General features: G+C 44.3%; 2 protein-coding genes across 3 annotated transcripts in view; one reads left to right on the top strand and one right to left on the bottom strand.

The window, feature by feature from the left end:
* Positions 1-7,920: 7,920 nt before the first annotated feature.
* On the bottom strand, positions 7,921-9,271 carry LOC138673122 (uncharacterized). The gene is made up of 2 exons (XM_069761742.1): positions 9,124-9,271; positions 7,921-9,031 (listed from the first exon to the last, which is right to left on the bottom strand). Exons 1-2 carry the CDS (start codon positions 9,135-9,137, stop codon positions 8,071-8,073), a joined length of 975 nt encoding a protein of 324 aa, XP_069617843.1. The 5' UTR covers positions 9,138-9,271; the 3' UTR covers positions 7,921-8,070.
* A 1,512-nt stretch (positions 9,272-10,783) lies between these two features.
* RHOC (ras homolog family member C) overlaps positions 10,784-26,364 on the top strand; it is a 79,387-nt gene continuing 63,806 nt past the window's right edge. Inside the window, exon 1 of one of the 2 annotated variants that reach the window (XM_069761741.1) lies at positions 10,784-11,177. The gene's annotated coding sequence lies outside the window, so the exon portion shown is untranslated. The remainder of the gene's footprint in view (positions 11,178-26,364) is intronic. The other variant, XM_069761739.1, reaches the window with a different exon arrangement.

Raw genomic sequence — 26,364 nt, 5'->3', positions numbered from 1 at the left:
ACTTTTGGCCATGAAGTGGGCATTTGAGGAGTGGCGTCATTGGCTGGAGGGTGCTAGACATCGTGTGGTGGTCTTGACTGATCACAAAAATCTGATTTACCTTGAGTCTGCCAGGCGTCTGAATCCTAGACAGGCTCGTTGGTCACTGTTTTTCTCTCGTTTCAATTTTGTGGTTTCGTACCTGCCAGGTTCAAAGAATGTGAAGGCGGATGCTCTTTCTAGGAGTTTTGTGCCTGACTCCCCTGGAAATTCTGAGCCCACTGGTATCCTTAGGGATGGGGTGATTTTGTCGGCCGTCTTCCCAGACTTGCGACGTGCTTTGCAGGAGTTTCAGGCGGGTAAACCTGATCGTTGTCCGCCTGAGAGACTGTTCCGGATAGTTGGACCAGTAGAGTCATCTCCGAGGTCCATTCTTCTGCGTTGGCAGGTCATCCTGGAATATTTGGTACTAGAGATTTGGTGGCCAGGTCTTTTTGGTGGCCTTCCTTGTCGAGGGATGTGCGTTCTTTTGTGCAGTCTTGTGAGGTTTGTGCTCGGGCTAAGCCTTGCTGTTCTCGAGCCAGTGGATTGTTGTCACCTTTGCCTATCCCGAAGAGGCCTTGGACGCACATTTCCATGGACTTTATTTCGGATCTCCCTGTCTCTCAAAAAATGTCTGTCATCTGGGTTGTGTGTGACCGCTTTTCTAAAATGGTTCATCTTGTACCCTTGCCTAAGTTGCCTTCCTCCTCTGAGTTGGTCCCTCTGTTTTTCCAGAACGTGGTTCGTTTGCATGGGATTCCGGAAAACATCGTTTCTGACAGGGGATCCCAGTTTGTGTCTAGATTTTGGCGGACGTTCTGTGCTAAGATGGGCATTGATTTGTCCTTTTCATCTGCATTCCATCCTCAGACGAATGGCCAGACGGAGCGAACTAATCAGACCTTGGAAACTTATTTGAGGTGTTTTGTTTCTGCTGATCAGGATGACTGGGTTACCTTTTTGCCGCTGGCCGAGTTTGCCCTTAATAATCGGGCTAGTTCTGCTACCTTGGTTTCTCCTTTCTTTTGTAATTCGGGGTTTCATCCTCGTTTTTCCTCTGGTCAGGTGGAGCCTTCTGATTGTCATGGAGTGGACATTGTGGTGGATGGGTTGCATCGGATTTGGAGTCATGTGGTGGACAATTTGAAGTTGTCCCAGGAGAAGGCTCAGCAGTTTGCTAATCGCCGTCGACGCGTGGGTCCTCGACTTCGTGTTGGGGACTTGGTGTGGTTGTCTTCTCGTTTTGTTCCTATGAAGGTCTCTTCTCCTAAGTTCAAGCCTCGGTTCATCGGTCCTTATAGGATCTTGGAAATTCTTAACCCTGTGTCGTTTCGTTTGGATCTCCCGGCATCGTTTGCTATTCATAATGTGTTCCATTGGTCATTGTTGCGGAGGTATGAGGTACCTGTTGTTCCTTCGCTTGAGCCTCCTGCTCCGGTGCTGGTGGAGGGAGAATTGGAGTATGTTGTAGAGAAGATCTTGGATTCTCGTGTTTCCAGACGGAAACTCCAATATTTGGTCAAGTGGAAGGGTCATGGTCAGGAGGATAATTCTTGGGTGGTTGCCTCTGATGTTCATGCTGATGATTTGGTCCGCGCTTTTCAGAGGGCTCATCCTGGTCGCCCTGGTGGTTCTTGTGAGGGTTCGGTGACCCCTCCTCAAGGGGGGGGTACTGTTGTGAGTTCTGTTTTTGGGCTCCCTCTGGTGGTTACTGATGGTACTGGGTGATTTGTGTTCTGCTGTCTCTGGTGTCCACCTGTTCTATTAGGATTTGGGAGTTTCCTATTTAACCGGGCTTTCTTGTCATTTCCCCGCCGGCTATCAAGGTTATCAGAGTGTTTTGTTACCTCAGCTTCTGGCTTCAGTAATCTTCAGGACAAGCTAAGTTTTTGATTTTCTTGTTCCACGTTTTGCTTTATTTTTGTCTTGTCCAGCTTGCATATAATTGTTTCTTTGCTGCTGGTTGCTCTAGTGGGCTGTAATTGCTCCTCATGTTCCATGAGTTGGAACATGAGTTCAAGTAATTGCAGGATGGTTTTTTGAAGGGTTTTTTGCTGACCGCGCAGTTTACTTTTGTATCCTCTGCTATCTAGTTTTAGCGGGCCTCATTTTGCTGAATCTGTTTTCATACTGTGTATGTGCCTTCCTCTCATTTCACCGTCATTATATGTGGGGGGCTGCTATTTCTGTGGGGTATTTCTCTGGAGGCAAGAGAGGTCTGTGTTTCTTCTAATAGGGGAAGTTAGATCTTCGGCTGGTGCGAGACGTCTAGGATCAACGTAGGCACGTTCCCCGGCTATTGTTATTTGTGTGTTCAGGTTTAGGGTCGCGGTCAGCTTAGGTTCCATCACCCTAGAGCTCGTTTGTGCTTGTCCTTTTGTAATTACCTGCCATTGGAATCATGACACAGGTCGTATCGGGTGCTCCTAACCACCAGGCCCATAACAGGAACTTTCCTAGAAAGCTCCCAGGCTCGAGTTCATATGAGGACAACCAGCAGAGGGCGCCTCTTATGAACTCGAGCCTGGGAGCTTTCTAGGAAAGTTCCCACGATCTAGGGACAACCAGCAGAGGGCGCCTCACCGCAAATGAAGGTAAATATAGGTAATTGACCTACTTTACTTTCATTCCCCGGGGTTTTGCAGCCACGAACAACGTTGCATTAGCAAAGCTCGTGGCTGCAAAATATTTTAACCCCTTCAGATGGATTTACATCGTTGGACATTACAGATCTTTGGAAGGTAAGGATATTGTTGGTTTATTATTTTTTTTTTGTTACAGAACGAGGGTCTTCAGTGACTGGATTGGGCGTTGAATAAAATATTACAACAACCTTTGTGTTTATTTCATTAAAGTAATTTTTAATAATGTGTTTGTGTTTTTTTAACCCTTTACTACTATTGGATTAATAATGGATAGGTGTCATAATTGACGCCTCTCCATTATTAATTTGGCTTAATGTCACCTTACAATAGCAAGGTGGCATTAACCCTTCATTACCCCATATCCCACCGCTACACGGGAATGGGAAGAGAGTGGCCAAGTGCCAGAATAGGCACATCTTACAGATGTGCCTTTTCTGGGGTGGCTGGGGGCAGGTGTTTTTAGCCAGGGGGGGGTGGGCAATAACCGTGGACCCTCTCCAGGCTATTACTATCTGCCCTCAGTCACTGGCTTTACTACTCTGGCGGAGAAAATTGCGCGGGAGCCCACACCAATTTTTTCCGCCATTTAACCCTTTAGTAGATAGAACGGCCAAATTTTGCATATACACACTACTAACATTAGTAGTGTGGAATATGCAAAAAAAAGGTGATATGACATGGTTTACTGTATGTAAACCATGTCACAAATCATGTCGGGTTTAGGAAGAAGATAGCAAAAGCCGGTAATTGAATTACCGGCTTTAAAGCTATCTAGCGCTGTATGAAGTAATAATATATATACATATATGTGTCTAATGACACACATATATATATATATATATATACAGTGGGGCAAAAAAGTATTTAGTCAGTCAGCAATAGTGCAAGTTCCACCACTTAAAAAGATGAGAGGCGTCTGTAATTTACATCATAGGTAGACCTCAACTATGGAAGACAAACTGAGAAAAAAAAATCCAGAAACTCACATTGTCTGTTTTTTTTAACATTTTATTTGCATATTATGGTGGAAAATAAGTATTTGGTCAGAAACAAAATTTCATCTCAATACTTTGTAATATATCCTTTGTTGGCAATGACAGAGGTCAAATGTTTTCTGTAAGTCTTCACAAGGTTGCCACACACTGTTGTTGGTATGTTGGCCCATTACTCCATGCAGATCTCCTCTAGAGCAGTGATGTTTTTGGCTTTTCGCTTGGCAACACGGACTTTCAACTCCCTCCAAAGGTTTTCTTTAGGGTTGAGATCTGGAGACTGGCTAGGCCACTCCAGGACCTTGAAATGCTTCTTACGAAGCCACTCCTTCGTTGCCCTGGCGGTGTGCTTTGGATCATTGTCATGTTGAAAGACCCAGCCACGTTTCATCTTCAATGCCCTTGCTGATGGAACGAGGTTTGCACTCAAAATCTCACGATACATGGCACCATTCATTCTTTCATGTACCCGGATCAGTCGTCCTGGCCCTTTTGCAGAGAAACAGCCCCAAAGCATGATGTTTCCACCACCATGCTTTACAGTAGGTATGGTGTTTGATGGATGCAACTCAGTATTCTTTTTCCTCCAAACACGACAAGTTGTGTTTCTACCAAACAGTTCCAGTTTCGTTTCATCAGACCATAGGACATTCTCCCAAAACTCCTCTGGATCATCCAAATGCTCTCTAGCAAACTTCAGACGGGCCCGGACATGTACTGGCTTAAGCAGTGGGACACATCTGGCACTGCAGGATGTGAGTCCATGGTGGCGTAGTGTGTTACTTATGGTAGACCTTGTTACATTGGTCCCAGCTCTCTGCAGTTCATTCACTAGGTCCCCCCGCGTGGTTCTGGGATTTTTGCTCACCGTTCTTGTGATCATTCTGACCCCACGGGGTGGGATTTTGCGTGGAGCCCCAGATCGAGGGAGATTATCAGTGGTCTTGTATGTCTTCCATTTTCTAATTATTGCTCCCACTGTTGATTTCTTCACTCCAAGTTGGTTGGCTATTGCAGATTCAGTCTTCCCAGCCTGGTGCAGGGCTACAATTTTGTTTCTGGTGTCCTTTGACAGCTCTTTGGTCTTCACCATAGTGGAGTTTGGAGTCAGACTGTTTGAGGGTGTGCACAGGTGTCTTTTTATACTGATAACAAGTTTAAACAGGTGCCATTACTACAGGTAATGAGTGGAGGAAAGAGGAGACAGACTCTTAAAGAAGAAGTTACAGGTCTGTGAGAGCCAGAAATCTTGATTGTTTCTGACCAAATACTTATTTTCCACCATAATATGCAAATAAAATGTTAAAAAAACAGACAATGTGATTTTCTGGATTTTTTTTTCTCAGTTTGTCTCCCATAGTTGAGGTCTACCTATGATGTAAATTACAGACGCCTCTCATCTTTTTAAGTGGTGGAACTTGCACTATTGCTGACTGACTAAATACTTTTTTGCCCCACTGTATATATATAGACAGTATATATATATAATTTTTTTTTTTAACACATGGATCCCTTGTATAGCCGTGTGTTGGTTTTGCAACCCTGCGAGAAAAACACACAGTACGGATGCCATACGGATTACATACGGAGGATGCCATGCGCAAAATACGCTGACACACCCTGCCTACGGAGGAGCTAAGGACCACTTTTTGGGGGACTTTTCAGCGTATTACGGCCGTAATATACGGACCGTATTGCCTTACGCTGAGTGTGACTCCAGCCAAATAGGTGCATTTTGCTCTGCCGTAATGTGGGCAAACTGTCATTCTTGTCATTTCTAGTGGCAGGGTACATTAGAGCTGCAATTATATCTTGGCACATGCACAGTGATGTTTTATGCTGTGCCCACAGTAGGACAGAGCATAATGCGCATGCGCAGGACTGTGAAGCTACTGTGCAAGCGTGAAATCTCGTTTCGCTATGTGGATGCTGTAGGATGCGTCATCCACGTCAAGATGGAGGACGGCAACTAGGAGGCACAGATGGTCCATTGGACCAGACCATTCTCAGTCAAATGCAGCATGGGAGCAATTAAAATGGGGGTATAGAGAAAGGGGTGATAGACATGTTTGTGGAATGCGGAGCAGGGGTAGTACAAGGGGGTGGCATTTGTTCAGAGACTCAAAAACTGGTGAGTGGTTCCATTTAAGGCTACATTCCCATGAGATTTTGGTGAGGTTTTTTTATTTTCTGCACCCATTACGTAAAATAGGTTTATTGCATTTGTTTTTTTTGGAAAATACGCAGCGTAAAAAAACGAATCAAAAACTCATTGTGGGAATGTAACCTAAGGCCGGGGACACACACAACGTATTAAAAAACGGTCCGTTTTTGACGGACGAGAATCGCACAAATGTTACCAAAACAGTGATCCGTGTGCAGTGCGAGGATGCGATTTTCTCACATCAAATGATCCGTTTGACATCCGTGTGACATCCGTATGGCATCCGTATGGCGAGATTTTCTCGCAGGCTTGCAAAATGGACATATAACGGATTTTCCACCTGAAAAAATTTAAATCATCACCAAGAACATTATTTAATGGCCCAAAACACAGGTGCCACACACCAATCTATTAAGTAGAGTCCCTGCCTGTGTTGGTGCACTTCGGATTGATGAGCAACATGTCTGATCTACTGACTTTTAACACCACAGAGCGTGTGCTTTACAACTGGGTACTTTCCCAGCGTTTTGGCCAGCCATACCCAGTTATTGTAGATCCGAGGAGGCGGAGACGGATGTGGGTCCATCCACTTATAAAGCAACGGATCAATAAAGGCCATTTCAGCCGTCTGTATGCTGCTCTGAGGTCAAATCCGGACAAGTTCTTCAACTATTGTCGGATGAGGATTCAAACCTTTGATATTTTGTTGGATATTTTGCGACCTGGGATCACGAAGAAGGACACCAGGATGCGCAAATCTATTTCAGCAGAGGAGCGCCTTATCCTTACCTTACGGTATGTCTAAATAATCTTTGTCCAAAATTATTTAACACTTTAATGTTGTTCCCCCTTATTCAAAGTAGCTAATTAAATGTTTAGGTAACTTCAACATCATTTGGCCTTCTTAGATAATATTTAATTTTGTCAAAGATGAAAGCCATCGCATGTCTTTAATGATTTAATAAGCATGCCATTTTTTTTAAACATTTTTGTTGTTGCAAATATAACACTGTATTGTGTTCACTTTATATTTTTAAAGAATACTCTCTTTTCTTTTAGCTTCCTTGCCACTGGCCTATCATATGCGGCACTGCATTTAGAGTTTCTACTGGGCAAATCTACAATTTCTGGTATTATGCGGGATACATGCACGGAAATCTGGAGAAGACTCCATCAAGAGGTGATGCCTGAACCCAAAATGGCAGACTGGTTAAATATTGCTCAAGGATTTCAGGACACCTGCCAGTTTCCGCACTGTATTGGGGCACTTGACGGAAAGCACATCCGTGTGCGTAAGCCACCAGGTTCAGGGACCCAATTCTATAATTATAAACAGTTTTTCTCTGTAGTGCTGTTGGCCCTAGTCGACAGCAACTACAGGTTTATAATTGTAGACATTGGGGCCTATGGGAGAACTGGAGACTCTAGAGTCTTCAGTTCTTCCATTATGGGTCGGCGGCTGCGCAACAATGAATTGGATCTCCCACCCCCAAGTCACATACCAGGTGCTAATTTGGATGCGGTGCCTTACATGATGGTAGCAGATGAGGCGTTTCAATTATCAAGGAACGTCATGAGGCCCTATCCACGAAGAGGCCTGGACTACCGGCGCAGAATTTTTAATTTGCGTCTTTCCCGTGCCCGCCGTCTGGTCGAGTGTTCATTCGGCATTGTCAGTGCAAAATGGCGGGTACTTCAGTCAGCAATCCAACTGAGTGAAGGCAATGTAAATGGCGTGATAAAAGCATGTGCTGTTCTTCACAACTTTACAAGATACCATGATTGCCCATCATCTGCTTCCAATGAAATTGATTCTGCAAATACTGTCTTGACAACTACACGTGTTCTTCCTTCACGTCGTCAGCCCTCAGGCCTTAAAGTTCGTGATGTTTTAACAAATTATTTTGTGTCACCAGAGGGATCGACTGTTTGGCAAGACAATGCTGTTTTGCAGTAAAGTTAAGTTATATTGTAAGTTAATAAACACCATAATTTTCCGGATTCAATTGTGTATTATGTATCTCAACCAGAAATTAGCTAAGTGTGTTAAGTTGACAAATCATGTATGTAGTTTGACCAATACATAACACTCCGATTTACGAACAAATTTATATATATATATATATATATATACTCAAAACATATTATCAGCATATGTAATTAGAGCCATATGAACAAGACAGATTTACATGCCAAGGTAAAAACAAACTTAGGCCATACAACAGCCAAAATGACAGGCCAAAAAAATTTAAAGAAAATTACAGGTTCTGGTAGGTTGGGGGTGGTGATGGTGTCCAGCATGTGCGGAACTTTGCCTGGGTGGTTGACCAACCAGACTGTCAACCTGTGTTAGTGTTGATCTAAATTGAGGTTGTTGTGGCAAGTTTCGATCATGTGTATGACTTATCACTTGATGTTGAGGGTAGAAGGGCATCAAGTCCTGGGTACCGGCTTGTCCCATTTGGTCAGACCCCCCAATATGGCCATGTTGAGCAGACACATGTTGGGACCAGCCTCCAAACATGTGTCTGTTCAAGTGGTCATATTGGGCAGTTGCAGGATAATCATAAATTGCCCTGTTTTGTGGTTGTTTGGTGCTTTGGGCATGCTGATGTTGTGGAGCTATAGGTTGCGGGGGTGGTGCTGCGACAGTTTGTGATTGGTCCTGTGGAAGTTCTTGCACCGCCAGAAGGTTGGTAGCTGACATTTGCCACCGTTCCAGATAATTAAAAACATCAGTGGGGTTGTTTGGGGGTGTGGCTGCATCTATCAATATTTGGATACAATCTCTGGTCCGCAGCCTGAGCGAGCGTGGACTGGGCCGTAAATAGCGGGCAAGACTGCGGAAGTACGCTTCCTCCCCATCATCATGGGCAGCTCTGGACAAATAGTCTAACACCCCTGTATCCACTTGCCTCCTGGTGCCAATGTTCGAAGCCACCCTTCTGCGCCAACCACGGTTTGGTCTGGTATTAGGCTGTGGTGAGGTATCCAGAGCCAAGGTTGGACTGCTGCTCTGGGCTCCTTCCTCCACCTCTGGATTTGTCTCCCGTGTGGCAAAAGACGCTGCTGCTGGTTGTGGTGGTGGTGGTTGGTTGCTGCCTGTTGTTTGCCCAGATGGTCCAGCCATTTCTGCCTCTTCACCAACAGGGTCAATAACCAACTCAGAGTCAGATGCAGTCTCCCTTTCTGTCAGATTTGACTCTGTTCTGTATTTCACAAAAGATTTTTATTTAGAAAAAATACATACATATTCACGTAATAAGATGTGTCACATTTTTTGAGACATGCATGCACTTACGGTCTGAGCTCCATCACCGGTGCAAGAAAATTAAGGCGATCAAAATAAAGGTATTTTCTTTTTTTTGTGGCTGCATCACCACTCCGCCCAGAAAGTTGTCGTTCACGCTGGTATTGGTCCCGGCAACTCCGCCAGCGTCTAGTGACATCATTGACTGCAAAGATACATTTGGTAGATAAATATCATGCACACAACTCAAACAGTGTTTGCAATCACACACGGGCCCAGGAGCCGAGGGGGACATAAAATTCCTTGGGGAATATATTAAAGGACAATAGCTACTACATTTCATCCATATTTGTGTGTCTTGGTAATGTTTTTGCATCTTCAACCAAGAGCATGGATCATTTACTTCACTCATAAACACACCACATATGATGTGTTCATGCTTATTTTTATCATGAACCCAATATAAAAACCCATTTTTGCATAAAGGATGGTACTTACAAATTTCTTGCTGAACCTCTTGAGGTCGATCATCAAAATCGGGGAACATGTGGCGACATATTGACCTCCATGCTGCGTCTTTACGTGCACGGTCCGCATAATGTGCGTCGCGTTGGTCCCATAATTCGGGTCTATCATGGACCAGAGCAATGAGCATCTCCACATTAATATGCCTGGCCATGCTGCTACAACAGTACACTCCGTGGAGGCGTGCTTCCTGGTTTGCAATCCAGCGTGGGCCAGAAATTAGCATGCCAAAGCTTCCTGATAATGGATGATTCAATTTCCTGTCACCTGGAGAAGTCTTCCGTATTTCTCGCAATGCACACGCATGGTCCGTATGTAATCCGATTTTTTCTCGCACCCATAGACTTGCATTGGCGATTCTCGGCTGAGATACGCTGACAATCGCAGCATGCTGCGATTTCACTCGGATCCTGAATACGGCCGAGAAAATGTCGGATGATGGGAGCTGCCCCATAGATTAACATTGGGACGAGTGCTATGCGATTTTTTAGCGCATTGCACTCGTCCGTATTACGGTCTAGTGTGACCCCGGCCTAAGGATTACTCACACATTAGTATTTTTGATTAGTATTTGTATAAGAAAACACAGAACAGGTGTCAATCTTTCACTTAGGGCCCCTTTCCACTTGCGAGGAAAACGGACGAGTGCAATCCGATAAAAAAATCGGATTGCACTCGGACCAATGTTATTTAATAGGTGTCTTTTCATTTGCGTTTTCTTTCTCAGCCGAAATCGGACTGAGAAAAATCTGGGTCGGCTGAGAAAAAAAAATCGCAGCATGCTGCGATTTGCTGCGGGTCTCGGACGAGACTCGCCAATGCAAGTCAATGGATGCGAGAAAAAAAACGCATGGAATACGGACTATCCGTATTCCATCCGTTTTTTACGGATACCTTACCATTCTGTGGCATAGAACACTGTAAAGAGTCCTGTAAATGACTGTATAAAAATAGTTGCAGAGAAAAAAAAAACGGATTGCATACGGATGTCAAACGGATGGTGCGATTAAAAAAATCGCATTGAACTCGCATCACAAACGCATGACAATCGCATACGTTACATCCGTTTTTTCGGTCCAGATTACGGACCTTTTTTTTCCCTCACAAGTGGAAAGGGGCCCTTACAGTTCCACTCCTGGTTTTGGCATACAGTGATACTAACCAAACACTGAAGTGTGCTTACAGTGAGATTAGGGATGGGGAGTGTCCCTGAGGTAAACTAGCTATGGCCCCTCCAGCAGCAGTCCTGCATGTAGAGTCCTAACATGGAGCATTTCCAGCGCCGCACAGGTTAATTAGCTGCCTTCTTCTCCTTTCATCCTCCTCTCCCACAATCCTTTGACAATGATGTCATAGTGAACCCTGAGGGGGTGGAGGGAGGATTTAATTCTTCCTCTAGCACAGAGCTGCCCCTCCCGCCTTCCTCTCCTCAGTGGAGCCTGCAGTGTGGAGAGCAGCCTGCAGTGTGGAGAGCAGCCTGCAGTGTGGAGAGCAGGAGCTGCTGTCACTTCCCGGCGCAGACAGCCCGCACCCTGCAGAGACCGGACCCTTCCCCAGGAGCCCGAGCTGCTGAGTCTGAGGTGAGGAGCCCTGTCAGCCGGGGCAGCTCTGCACAGTGCTGCTGCTTACTATGGCTGCTGCTTCCTTCTTCTGCCTCTGTCCTAAAGTTCATTCTGCTTTTTCTAAGTTTGGCAGCCCTATGTAAATATGTCATTGTAAATTGCGAAAAAATTCTCATCAGGTTGTGTCTGCATTTGTCAGTAGCCAGAGGTTCTCGTGGGTGTCCACACTGCTGCTCGGTGACACAGTGGTTATTGCTTCTGGCTCCATGGTTGTAGATGGTGAATTATTGCTGGTTCCTGAGGAGTGTAGCCCAGGCATTACTGGGGACTGATCTCTTGTGGGTTCTGCTCCCTGGGAGCTCTGGACCCTGAGGAGCAGCTCCTGTCATGGGGACTGTGAGTGACCCACACCCAGGAGACTCTGGTGTTTGTCAGAAACCAGTTTGCCTTGTGGTGGAGAGAGGGACAGGAGTGTCCTGTGTGGAGGTGGCATCCAGGGTGATGGCAGAGGGTGGGGAGGAATGAGGGTGTGGGCTGCTCTCTGCACTCTCTCAGCTTGGGAAGCTCTCTTTCAGTTTCTATGGAAACCAGTTTAAATAAGTTTAGGTTCTTCGGGCCTCATTGTCTGCACCCTGAATGGTTAATGATGCAAACACAATGAATTGTACTTTCATTTTTCTTCTGAGATTTTTTTTTCCCTGTAATCAGCAGCTGCAGCATTTAATAGCAGTTGCAGACTTGTAGTTAGAGGACAGTGATCTTTTCATAGTGTTTAAAGGGAACCTGTCACCCCCAAAATCGAAGGTGAACTAAGCCCACCAGTATCATGGGCTCATCTACAGCATTCTGTAATGCTGTAGATAAGCCCCCTATGTATCCTGAAAGATGAGAAAAAGAGGTTAGATTATACTTACCTAGGGGGGGTCCTGCTGCGGTCCCGGTCCGATGGGTGTCGCGGTCCGTGGTCTCCCATCTTCTTACGATGACGTCCTCTTCTTGTCTTCATGCTGTTGCTCCGGCGCAGGCGTACTTTGTCTGCCCTGTCGAGGGCAGAGCAAAGTACTGCAGTGCGCAGGTGCGGGGCCTCTCTGACCTTTCCCTCAACAGGGCAGACAAACTACCCCGGAGCCGCAGCATGAAGACAAGAAGAGGAAGTCAACGTAAGAAGATGGGAGGCCCCGGACCGCGACGCCCACCGCAGCGGGACCGCCCCCCCCAGGTGAGTATAATCTAACCTCTTTTTCTCATCTTTAAGGTTACATTGGGGGGCTTATCTACAGCATTCCAGAATGCTGTAGATAAGCCCCTGATGCTGTTGGGCTTAGCTCACCTTCGATTTTGGGGGTGACAAGTTCCCATTAAGTGTTTTTTTTTTTTGTATGACCCTCTATAATGTTACTAGTCCAACATGAAATACCCTTCATTGTGCACATTTTGGTTTGTGGTATTTTGGATTCTTTTTTCTTCTTTTTTTTGCGCGAGTGTTCTGGTTCTACAGCAAGTTTTTCTTTATAGGCATTAAAAAATCACAGATATACAGGGGTTGTGCACACACCCGGGCCCAAAAACATTTCTTTGGCCTTTATGAAAGCACCAATACTATAAAATATGCAATAATTGGGGCCCATGAACTTTTAAGTTACGCCACTGCTTGACGCATGTAACCAAAACGAATATGCAAAAAAAAAAAGTGGTAAGTTACCCTGTCATAATCGGGGCAGATTGTGGGATCATCCAGTATGGATCAAAATACATACTGGTCGGCTCTCTTCACATGTCCGCTTTGGTATTGTATTTACAGTAAAATAACTCTGGATTCTTTTTGTATAACCCTGTATTGTGGTGTTCCTTAGTTATACCACCATTTATTTATTTATTTATTTATTTATTATTATGTTTTAGACAGCTGGGTTTCACTAGTTTGGGCTGCGTCCCTCCACTTTCTGGTGCTCTCCAATCAGTGCGGCCAATGTCTGTGTACGAATATGGCCAAGTGACACCCTGAATGGCAACACCTGTTTATCTATTTATCATATATTTCTAGGCAAAGTAATGGGCCAATTAAATAAACACAACAGTTGATACCTGATGGTATTATCGAAGAATACCCAATTCTTTCAAACAAAATTATTTATATATAATGATTAGATATCATAGATCCACCGCATGTGCAGACATTGTAGTGGAAACCACTTAAGAGGAAAAAATCCGTGCTCCAAACATAGAAAGAACAGGAACCACCAAAGCAAGAAATGTGCAATAAAAACTATATCTTTATTGAAAATAAGACAATAGAAAAGCATACAAAATATACAGAAATACAAAAATGTGCACGTATCAAGTAATGCGCAAAAAGATGTTAATGATGAATAAGATAACTAAATTCATTATATTAAAAAAACACACCAGTTTAGCGTATGGTGGGTAAGGTATAATTCACAATATAAAAGGTATATGTATATTATAATCCCCTAAGGGGTGTGAACACAAAGTAAAAAGATTTAAAAAAATACATTGCATAAGCAAAATAAAAAGTGAGACGATCTATCATTTTGTGAACTTACAATCACCAAAAGTAGTTTATGCAAAATAAATAATAAATAAATAAAGAGTAAAAATATAAGTTCATACGGTGCATATAAACCAGAGTATATGCACACACATATACATATACCTTTTTATATTGTGAATTAAACCTTACCCACCATATGCATAACGGTGTGTTTTTTGATATACTGAACTTAGTTAATTTATTCATCAACATCTTTTTGCGCATTACTTGATACGTGCATATTTTTGTATTTCTGTATATTTTGTAAGCTTTTCTATTGTCTTATTATTTTCAATAAAGATATAATAATTGTTATAACACATTTCTTGCTTTGGTGTTTCCTGTTCTTTCTATGTTTGGAGCACGGATTTTTTCCTCTAAAGTAATGGGTCAGTGGAACAGAGCAAAGTTATAAGACACCATGATCCAGAATTGTTCTTTCACAGGGAATACAACTCTCAATCTTTGTCTAGGATTTGTAGATGACCCGCAGTATATTGTAATTAATCTTAGGGTGGTGGCGCAGTGGTTAGCACTGCAGCCTTGCAGCGATGGAGTCCTGGGTTCTAATCCCACCCAGGACAACATCTGCAAAGAGTTTGTATGTTCTCTCCGTGTTTGCGTGGGTTTCCTCCGGGCACTCCGGTTTCCTCCCACATTCCAAAGACATACTGATAGGGAATATAGATTGTGAGCCCCATCGGGGACAGTGATCAATGTGTGCAAAACTGTAAAGCGCTGCGGAATATGTTAGCGCTATATAAAAATAAAGATTATTATTATTAGGGTAAGTTCACACTAGGAGTTTTTTTTTTCTGCAGCAAAACTTGATCTCTTGACACAAGAGTCTGCAGAAAAAAGTTTTCCTTGGCTTTTCTCTTTTTTTTTTGTGTGCATTTTTGCTTCGGTTTTGGAATGCTTGTTTGGGGGGGGGGGAGTCCATTTCTATAGAATCAGGTTTTGACACAAAAAAAAGCAACAAAACCTGATACCTGTGTTTTTTTTTTTTTTTTTTTCCTCACCACACCTTCATTTCAAAAGCTGAAAGGTGACATGCTGCATTGTGCAAAAAAAAAAAACATGCAAAGATCAAAATCTGAAGCCAGAAAAGCTGTTTGCATGACATTTCTGAAATCTCAAAGCCTTGGCTGGAACTGTAAAACAGAGATGAAAATTTGCATTAAAAAAGCTGCAAAAACTCCTAGTGTGAACTTGCCCTTAAAATGCACCAAGTTTATTAGCTCTTATTGAAGGTAAATTTGCTGCATTTTTAGATATGTCTAACTTTCCACCGCTTATTTGTTGGCTTACTGTGTCCTATCTCTTTACTGCTACCTTTTTGGTGCAATTAGTTCATGTTGCACATTGATCCATGCCTATTTTCTTCAAAGACAAACTTATTTTTCTCTGTCACATCACAGTCCTTGTCAAACAAGTTTCTAAAGCGCATGGTTAGTTGGTCTAAAATGTGATGCAACATTACATGCAAATATACAACAAATTTCAGACACACTTTTGGCCATGGGGGACGTTGGTAAATGTCCCCTCATTGTGTTTTGTTCCTTCCTCGTTGTGTTTTGTTCCCTCTCCACATTTGATTACAGAATCACTTCTCCTAAGATTTTATTTATATTTCTTTATTACTGAAAACTTCTCAGGAGGTTTTATAGCAGGCATGCACCAATTTTTTTTTTTTTGTCTAAGAGCCACATTGCCATACTAAACCAATCCCAATGGCCGCAAGTTTTTTTTTTTTTTCATTATAAAGGTGTAACTACATAGCTATGTCACCACAACCACAGTTGGTACATTAATATTTCACTAGAACATGATTTTCGTATTTAAGGGGGATTTGGAGAGTTTCTGCTTAAAAATAAATAAATAAATCAGTATGAATACACCCTACCTTTTAAACTTCGTTTTTGGAGCAGAACCTCACCAAATCCTTCACAAATCTCTTAAGTTTTGAGGATTGTTAAATTTTAACATGGCCATGAAGCATGTTATGGATTGCTACATGTGAACAAGATCAGAACCACGATCACGCCAACACTTCAGTCGGTACAGGAATGTGAAACCAGAACCAGCTTGTCTTTTCAGGGCATCTCTCTTCTGTTATCAACAGAGCTTCCCGACACTGTGCCCTTAAAAATAAAAGTATCATTATACTGCACCATAAATATAAATCTCTCCTGTGCTGTGCCCCTGAATAATTACCCCTAATTGTGCTTCTTGCACAAAATATCCCCCCACACTGCCCCTTTCCATAATTCACCTTCTACACACTGTCCTTTTCCAGAATATACCCCCCTGCAGTCCTTTTCCAGAATATACCCCCTGCATGGTCCCTTTCCAGAATATCACCCCCTCTCACACTGCCTCTCTGTATTTTGTCCCCACTGCCCCTCACTATACTATGCCCCCTTTCACAATCTGACAATTGCCCCATAATGTACTCCATTGTCTTATAAAGTGCCCCATAATAACCTCTATTGCACCTTTGTGCTCTCGCAGTAGACCCAACCCTTCCCTCCTTCAGCCCCCTTATTTAAAATGAAAACACAGTTCGGCTCCTCCTTGGAGTGCTTGCCATTACCAGATGTCTCATCGCCTTTGCGGCAGTAGTGTGATGATATCTGCAGCATTTTGACCTCATCACGCTGCTGCACGTCAGGGCAGGGGCTGACAAACCTTGCTCTATCTCGGCACTCCAGTTTTCAAATTAATTTGAACCTGAAAGGTGCAAATACATTTGATTAAAAGAAGGGAGTGGCATCTCCTGGACAACAGTGTGGGCCACACAACATCGTTTGGCCAGCCGCATGTTGTGCAGACCTGGTTTAAAGGGCCACTGTCACCCCCTCCAGCCGTTATAAACTAAAAGCGCCACCTTGTGCAGGAGTAATGCTGCATTCTAACAAGGTGGCTCTTTTAGTTTTTGGTGCATGTATTCCCAAAATACCTGTCTTTCGCCAGTGAGGGAGGTCCTCACCCCCCTGCTTGAAACGCCACACTGCCGTCACTCAAATATTCAGGGACTCTGGGTGCCGCTCCCTCCGCGCTGTTTTCGCTTAAAATCCGGCGCCTGCGCTGTGTACTACTGTGTGGGGCAGACGCAATGAGCTCTGGCCGTCAGATGTCACAGCCAGGCTTGCAGACTGCGCGTGTGCGGACAGTGCGGCCACCCACCTTGGGAATCCCAGCCCCGCAGTGTTATGCATTATGCACAGTGCGGGGCTGGGATTCATAGGCAGGGCGGCCGCACAGGTGCAGTCGGCAAGCCTGGCTGTGACGTCAGATGTCCAGAGCTCACTGCGCCTGCCCCACACAGTAGTACACAGCGCAGGCGCCGGATTTCAAGCGAAAACAGCGCGGAGGGGGCGGCGCCCGGAGCCCCTGAATATTTGAGTGACGGCAGTGTGGCGTTTCAAGCAGGGGGGTGAGGACCCGCCTCCCTGGCGAAAGACAGGTATTTTGGAGAAGTAATAAAACGCTTTATTTTGGGAATACATGTACCCAAAACTAAAAGAGCCACCTTGTTAGAATGCAGCATTACTGCTGCACAAGGTGGATCTTTTAGTTTATAACGGCTGGAGGGGGTGACAGTGGCCCTTTAATGTAGACATTACTTAATGTCCTTTCCAGTCTCGGCATATTGATGACCTACACTCGCCATTGTCACTGATCAGCTGTTATTTGCTCCAGCACCTGCCTGATGGAAACACTTTGCAAAGCGCACTGCAGATCTGTTCCCAGTCAAAAGAACAGGAACCGTTCTGCAGTACCCAACAGTGACTACTACTTATTGAACAGAACTGCAAGGCACAACCCTAAAGTTTTAACATCAGGTGCCCACCAGAGCAAATAACGGCTAATCAATGAAGGTGCTGAGTATCATACCCTCACCAATCGAATATGGATTATCAAGGGGCCAAGATCTGCTGTGACTAGAAACCTTTTTAAATGTATAAGTTTGTCATTGTATTTATTGGTCTCTCCCTAAGGTGGCTAGCATGTATGTATCGCTTGCTCACCGAGCCCCACTCCATACAGCCAACCAATTCCAGCCCTGTGCTGATGAGGGCCTAAAGCTTGAAACACGTGTCCACAGGTAGGAATTGGTTGGCTGTGTAAATTTAGAAACTAATCCGCAGCATTGCACGCTTGGCGGTTCCAAGCGCTGTGGATTAGACAGGGGTGGAAAGAGATGATTTGCATAGCTCCGCCTACTGCAAAGGATTCTGGGTAAACCTGCTATTCTTTGTATTATGCTGCTTGCAAGTACTTTCCGTTTCAGGAAAGCATCCACTATGTATTTCCTTTGAGTAGAGGGCTTTTCGGTCTCTTTCGTCCCGCTACATTTAGCCCAACTTGGGTCTCTCCCTAAGGTGGCTAGCATGTATGTATCATTGTATTTCAGTCTTTCCTGAGAAACCAGCAAGACCTAGAATTGTCCCATGTCATGTCTCCTGTCATGCCTCAACTGTTGAATGTGAGGTTTATGACTACCTAGATGAACTGCTGGAGCATATAATTTGAGCATACTGAAGAAATAGTTTTGTTCATACATATGTTAACAGGTTCTGCATTGATTGTGCCGACAATTATAACTATTGCTCATATTGATGACTACCATCTTGGTCATTAGTCTACATGAGTTGGCACGATTTTTATAGTTCAACCTTCCTTATGCAACACTTACAGATTGTAAACTCATCTTGAAAGTGTTTTATCCTGTTTACCTAAATAGATGTCTACATGCAACAAACATGTCTACAAACTGAGGCACTGTGAGATATTTTACCATTGTCTGCAGGGGAAATTGTAAAATGTCAAATAAGTTTGACCTAGTGCCAACACAAATCTGCACTGTGCATGCAACAAATGGGCAAACTCGTTACTACTTGTAAAACGTTTCTTATGCTTCTTGTATCTGTGCGGAGCAATCTTTGCTTATGATATAGAATGTAGATTACAGATCTACAAAGAGTGCATTAAGAATTGAAGATGATGCCTTTAAAGGAGTTGTGCTGTAATGGACAACTGCTTATTAATGAGCCTGTAGGTGAAAAAAAAAATACTTCAACAGTTTGGAAGGTATTAATTCCGTTTTTAATCTCCCTAGACCCATTAATAGTGGATTGTAAATTAGTGGACAGGCCCCTTTTTTTTTTTTTTTTTAAGACTAGGGTTATAGTTGTAGGATAGCAAATTCGTCACGTCTGTCCCAAGGCAACATGGTTCAGCTGAGTCCTACACTCACCCCTGATACCATAGTAAAAGAAAACCAAAAACCTGCACTCATTAAATTGTAAGACCATCCCAAAAAAGTGATCAAATTATCACCGGACTCAAACCTCAGATGTCTCAAACCAAAGTGCAGTGGAGGTATGACTGCTATGGGGAGAGGCGCTATCACGTCATATTTTTGGATTGCCCAACGAAAGACTGAAACAATAACTTGCAATTTGAGATAATGTGCCTATTTATTTTTCTACTTGCGTCAGAGGTCTCCATTTATGAGGCTGTGTGGCAAGTTCCGTCACTTTTTACCATAGAAGAAAAATCCCAGCATTCTGCACTTTTGTTTTCCCGTTAGAGGTGGCCTCCAAAACTGAAATCAAATGACCCCTATTATTCTGCATACAGTGTCACACGGTTGGTGTCCATCATGGGATAGAAGTTTTATTTATTTATTTTACAAGAGTTCAGTTTTTCTCTTCCTGTAATGGAACCGCAAAACTGAACGCTAGTGTGCTCCTAACGCCAAGGTGTTTTTACACCCACTGACTTGTCCTTTATCTGCTTACAGGCCAACCAAAATTGTGTAATAGAACAATCGTTAATTCAATCATTCTGTGCGGCTTATAATATGGTTGTTATTCAGCATCACATGTCCTGTTTACACTGCACGATGCGCTGCCAATGGTGATTGTTGCTTGTTTCTCGGTGATTGCTGGCTTGCTTACACACGTCGATCACTTGTGAATGAACATTCTAATGAACTGATTATATTGTTTAGTGTATTGGACAGTAAGGATGAAATGTAAATACCACAATCTGTTGAATTTCTGCAGTTAATTGATGAAACAGTAGTTGTGTGTTTTGTTTTTGTTTTTTCTCCTTATTTTGGAATGTCCTACAGTGAGTCGTGTCTTTGGGAACTATTCTTCTTGCGCTGTTATTTTTAATTCTAGATTTTAGCTTGCATTTATTTAAAGAGGATCTGTTCTCTCCCAACATGTCTGTTGCATTTCTTATTTATTATTTCTGGAGCAGTATTTTGCATAGAGCTACGTTGTACTGTTCCTCAGTTATTACCGTAATCAAAGTAATGTGAATAAATTGACAATTAGAATAAGGCTAGGTTCACATTGCGTTAGTGCAGTCCGTTCATCGCATGCGTTAAACGGACTGCGTTAACGCAAGTGCCAAAAAAGATCGCGTTATGCGATCGCGCTAGTGCAGATGCTCTATCTGTGCTAGTGGTGACGGACCCAGAAATGCTGCAGCCCGCGTCCGAGGGTCCGTCACAGAATGACGGCACATCTCTAGCGCATGGCGATTATGGCATGCGTTGGTGATGCGCCCGATGATAGGGGTTAATGGCAGCGTTAACGGACTACGTTACACCACGTTATGCCACGGTGTAACGCAGTCCGTCTAACGGACAGCCATAACGCAATGTGATCCCAGAACAGCACTCCTTAGACAAAAAGGAGGTGCACTGATAGGGTCCCAATACAAAATATGTGGAATCTGGCAATCTCATAAAAAGGGATACATTCTGATAACCATTGTGACGGAGGTCGCACCGCAATACTGAACCAGGCATTTCTGGTTTCCCAGCACAAGGGCTGCTACAGTGGGTATAGAAAGTATTCAGACCCCTTAACATTTTTCACTCTGTTTCATTGCAGCCATTTGATAAATTAAAAAGTTGACTGCAAATGTATTAAAAAAAAGGAAAACTGAAATATCACATGACTGCCCACTCTCACCGGCAACATTGGATAATCTGATTGAAGACTTCAGCCACAGCCACTGCAGACTTTCATCAGAAGACCGGACAATACATTTAAAAATTAACAAAAAGAAACACCCCACCAGCAACGTTCTAGCGATTGTCTATGCTGGATTTCCTAGGCTTGTGTGATGCTGTTATGCCACTGAGCTCTGCAGCCAGTCGGTGACCACTAATGGGCCCCTGTTCTCGCGCCTCCTTCAGACAACGGACATCATCCAAGGCAAGTGTGAGTACTGCTGCTCTTTAGCGGTCACGTATAGTCTCATCACTCTTGTGGCATAACACTGTCACACAAGCATTGGGAGGCCCAATGCCAACATCGCTGGAATGCCACCATTTCTGGTGGGGGCTATAAGCTTTAATTTTACGATTACTTATTATGCTTGGCTTATAGCACCATCATATGCAGCAACACTTTACATCGTCATCACTGTCCCCAATGAGGCTCACCATTTTAATTCCCTTCAAGTGTGGGAGAAAAATGGAGAACCCATGGGAAAAACACGCAAACATGGGGAGAACATACTCCTTGTAGATGTTGTCCTTGGCGGGATTTGAACCCAGGACCCCAGCTATGAGGCACTACTGCGTTTAAGAACAGGTTGTCCTGATAGTGAGGCTTTACTTAGTTAATGAGTATTCATTATTACTGGATTAGTGATCTCTCAATGTACTGAGGATATACAATGTGGGAAAAAGCCTATGACCATTTATGGGTTTCCAGAAGAATATGAACTTTCCGTCCCCTATGGGTTATCATTGGAATCTCTGCTTGTATACTTTTGTATACATCTGTATACATTGTATACTTCTTGTATATCTTTCCTGTATACTTTTGAGAAGTTTCAGTTTCTCAAGGGCAGTGTGGGAGATGAAAGAATAAGATATGAGTAGACATTGAGCATTTTTAATAGTTTGTGAAGGGTTGGGTAGTCCTATATGATTAACCGCATTGCTGCCTTAGACGTTTCATTTACGCTAGGATTACATTTGCTTGGATGTGTTTGTCAGAATTGGCACTAATTAAAATCTGCATCACAGTAACTGCGGCTGGCTGTAGCTGTGAAATAAAATACTTAAATAATTGGGTCTCTGTGGAGTAGCCATGTTTATCATTGTCCCTTAAAGGGAAGGTGCCACCAGTTTTCTCGTATTTTGTTTTTTTGTGAAATTAAGCTTAAAATAGTAATTAAAATGTATTAATGCAATGTTTGCACTGTTTGCAAACATTTCTATATGAAAAATATTATATATTTTTCTACAAATATACATATTTACCACTAGGGGGAGCATTTTCCGTTTTAGACCTCAAGCAGCTATAGTAAGATTTAGCAGCTCTGCCCCAGGGATATTAGACCACCCAAAAGGGGAGGGAAATGGTGATGTCAGCAGTTACTGCCCCAACAGTAAGAATGAAGAGCAGCATCACAGGGCAGCACCATTTTGTGTGTGACTGCCCTGTGACCTGCTATCACCAGCAGTTACTGCAGCATAGTGACAGCTTGTTTACAGAGGAGCAGAACACAGTGGGCTCAGCAGCATCTGGACCCAAGAAGAGTGAAGACATGTGGTGTGCATGGAGCAGCATTAGGAGCTGTGTGGGAGCTCCAGCTCTGCAGTGAATAGCCAGGCATTATGGAGGGAGGGGAGAGATGCATTGTATGGCTAAGGCCGGGGTCACACTAGACCGCAATACGGACGAGTGCAATGTGATAAAAAAAATCGCATAGCGCTCGTCCCAATGTTAATCTATGGGGCAGCTCCCATCATCCGATATTCTCTCGGCCGTATTCAGGATCCGAGTGAAATCGCAGCATGCTGCAATTCTCAGCGTATCTCGGCCGAGAATCGACAATGAAAGTCTATGGGGGTGAGAAAAAAATCGCACAGCACACGGACCATCAGTGTGACGTGCGAGAAATTCTCAGGCATTGGGCAGGTGACAGGAAAGGCTCAGCCATTATTTGCTCATTTTGCAAGTGTGTGAGAAAATCTCACCATACGGACGCCATACGGATGTCACACGGATCATTGGATGCGAGAAAATCGCATCCTCGCACTGCACACGGATCACTGTTTTGGTAACATTTGTGCGATTCTCGTCCATCAAAAACGGACCTTTTTTTATACGTTGTGTGTGTCCCCGGCCTAAGAGTGACTGATGGGAGAGAAAGAGACGTGAAGTATGATGAGTGAGACACATATGGAGTGTGATGGGGAGATACACATTGAGGCTGTGTGCACACGTTCAGGATTTTTCGCATTTTTTTGCATTTGTTCGCTATAAAAATGTGATAAAAACAATTAAAAAATGCATACATATGCATCCCATCATTTATAATGCATTCCGCAATTTTTGTGCATATGTTGCGTTTTTTCTGGGGGAAAAACGCATCGCAGTAAAAAATGCAACATGTTCTGCGCATGTCGTGTCTCCTCCTTTGATGAAAATCGGATCCGGCGGTGAGCCCACATCAAAGTCACGACATGTCGGCTGTTTTGTACAGCTGACATGTGCGCGCAATAGCGGCAGGTGAAATCGCAATTCACCCGCCGCTATTAACCTGTTAAATGCCGCTGTCAAATGCTGACAGCGGCATTTAACTACCGCTTCCAGCCGCGCGGCCAGAAATGGGCGTATCGTCCACCCCCGTCACATGATCAGGGGTTGGCGATGCGTCAGGATGGTAACCATAGAGGTCCTTGAGACCTCTATAGTTACTGATGCCGGCGTGCTGTGAGCACCACCCTGTGGTCGGCACTCATAGCAAGCCTGTAATTCAGCTACGGAGCAGCAATCTGATGATCGCTGCTATGTAGCAGAGCCGATCAGGCTATGCCAGCTTCTAGTTTCCCATGGAGGCTATTGAAGCATGGCAAATGTAAAAAAAAAATGTTTTTAAAAATATGAAAAAAAATTAAAGTTTAAATCACCCCCCTTTTGCCCCATCAAAAATAAAACAATAAAAAAATCAAACCTACACATATTTAGTATCGCCGCATTCAGAATTGCCCAATCTGTCAATAGAAAAAAACATGACTGACATGTGCCCGCAATAGCGGCAGGTGAGATCGCGATTCAACCGTTCCTCTGTATGTGTTTTCCGTCCGGCGGAAACAGCTGTTTTGACGGATCCTGCAAAAAACGGATGAAACGTGTGGTCATCCGGCGCTAATACAACTCAATGAGAAAATAACGGATCCGGCGGAAAAAAACTGATCTGGCACAAAAAAAATTAAATTGTGGAAAAAAACGGATCTGGCGTGAAAAAACTGATCTGGCGGAAAAAACTGATCTGGCGGAAAAAACTGATCTGGCGGAAAAAACTGATCTGGCAGAAAAAAAGGAACTTGTGGGAAAAAAACGGATTAGGCGGGAAAAAAAGGATCCGATGGGGAAAAAAAAACTGATCTGGCAGAAAAAAACGGATAAGGCGGAAAAAAACGGATAAGGCGGAAAAAAACGGATAAGGCGGAAAAAAAAAAAGGAAATTGTGGAAAAAAAACGGATTAGGCAGGAAAAAAAGGATCCGATGGAAAAAAAACTGATCTGACAGAAAAAAAAGGAAATTGTTGAAAAAAACGGATCCGGCGGGAATTAACGGATCCAGCAGGAAAAAACGGATCCAGCGGGAAAAAATGGATCCGGTGGAAAAAACGGATCTGGTGGAAAAAAACGGATTCTGCAAATGTGCTCGCAGGATGCGTTTTTTCCCCATAAACTTGTATTAGCGACAGATCGTGACGGATGGCCACACGTCGCGTGGTCGCGTCCGTCGTGCAACGGATCCGTCGTGTTTTGGCGGACCGTCGGCATGAAAAAAACGTTCAAGTGAACTTTTTTTGTCCAGCGCGTCCGCCATTTTCTACCGCGCATGCGCTGCCAAAACTCCGCCCCCTCCTTCTAGACTTCAGAATGGGCAGTGGATGTGTTGAAAAACTCGTACCGACGGACTCGTACCGACGCAAGTGTGAAAGAGGCCTTTGTGAGGGTTGAATTAAAAAAAAAAAACGCGTGGGCGTCCGTGCAATTTTCTGCGCCAGAGGGGGAAAGCCGACAGCCGGGGGCCAATATCTGTAGCCTGCTATGAATATCAGCCCGCAGCTGTCTGTGTAGCCTTTACTGGCTATTAAAATAAGGGGACCCCAAAAAAAAAAAATTGCGTGGGGGTCCCCCTATATTTTATAGCCAGAAAGGCTACGCAGACAGCTGCAGGCTGATATCCATAGCCTAGAGGGGGCCATGGATATTGGCCCCCCCCAGGCTACAAATACCAGTCCGCAGCCGCCCCAGAAATGGCGCATCTGTAAGATGCGCCAATTCCGGCACTTAGCCCCTCTCTTCCCACTCCCGTGTAGCGGTGGGATATGGGGTAATGAAGGGTTAATGTCACCTTGCTATTGTAAGGTGACATTAAGCCGGGTTAATAACGGAGAGGCGTCAATAAGACGCCTATCCGTTATTAATCCAATAGTAAGAAAGGGTTAAAAAAAACACGCACACATTAGGAAAAAAGTATTTTAATATTCTTCATTTCACCATACTTACCATACTTCAGCGCCTGCAAAAAACGTAAAATAATAAACCGTATACTACCTGTCCGCCGTAGTCCAATTAATATCGAGTGTCCCACGACGATCTCCCCTATAGAACAGTGACATCGGGTGATGTCACTGCTCTATAGGACCCTCAGTGACACACTGACAGGAGACAATGGCTCCTACAGTGCATCACTGAGAGGTTACCTTAGGACAAGGTCTCACTTTATGGCAATTGCTGCCTGGGAAAATTTCTCATACACCAATGGCATAAAGTGAGACTAGGGACTTTTTTTTTTTTTTTACAGCGGCGGAGGAATACAGTGGTGGAAGGATACGTTCCTGCTGTCATTGTGTTCCTGGAGCCCCTAGAGAGCAGTCGCGTTATCTGATGCTGCTGCTCTCCACGGGAGATCATCGTGGGACACTTGTGGATTTCTGCGGACAGGGAGTATATTGGTTGTTTGTTTTTTTAATATTTTTTTTTACAGATGACACTGGCTTCGGGGAACAAAGTGACAAGTAATGGTGAGTATGAAATCTATGTTTAATGTACTGTATGTCTATAAGTATGTAATGTATTGTATGTAGCATGTATGTGGCATGTATGTATGGAGTATTTTTTTTTTCATTCAACACATTAGCCGGATGATGGGACTATTACTGTCCCATAATTGGCTAATGTGTCAATCACTGTCATTGTAGCAGGCATCGTCCGATGGGACTTGTAGTCCCATCGGACGATGCTTGCATACACGCATAGAGACCCCCCCACGCCGCACAGAGACCCCCCCCCCCCACGCCGCACAGAGGCCCCCCCACGCCGCACAGAGGCCCCCCCACGCCGCACAGAGGCCCCCCCACGCCGCACAGAGGCCCCCCCACGCCGCACAGAGGCCCCCCCCCCCACGCCGCCCAGAGAGCCCCCCCACGCCGCCCAGAGAGCCCCCCCACGCCGCCCAGAGAGCCCCCCCACGCCGCCCAGAGAGCCCCCCCACGCCGCACAGACCCCCCCCCCATGCCGCACAGACCCCCCCCCCCCCCCCCATGCCGCACAGACCCCCCCCCCCCATGCCGCACAGAGACCC

The sequence above is a fragment of the Ranitomeya imitator genome, chromosome 3 (assembly GCF_032444005.1).
Source record: "Ranitomeya imitator isolate aRanImi1 chromosome 3, aRanImi1.pri, whole genome shotgun sequence".
NCBI lineage: Eukaryota > Metazoa > Chordata > Amphibia > Anura > Dendrobatidae > Ranitomeya > Ranitomeya imitator.
This window is presented reverse-complemented; position numbering and strand designations above follow the sequence as displayed.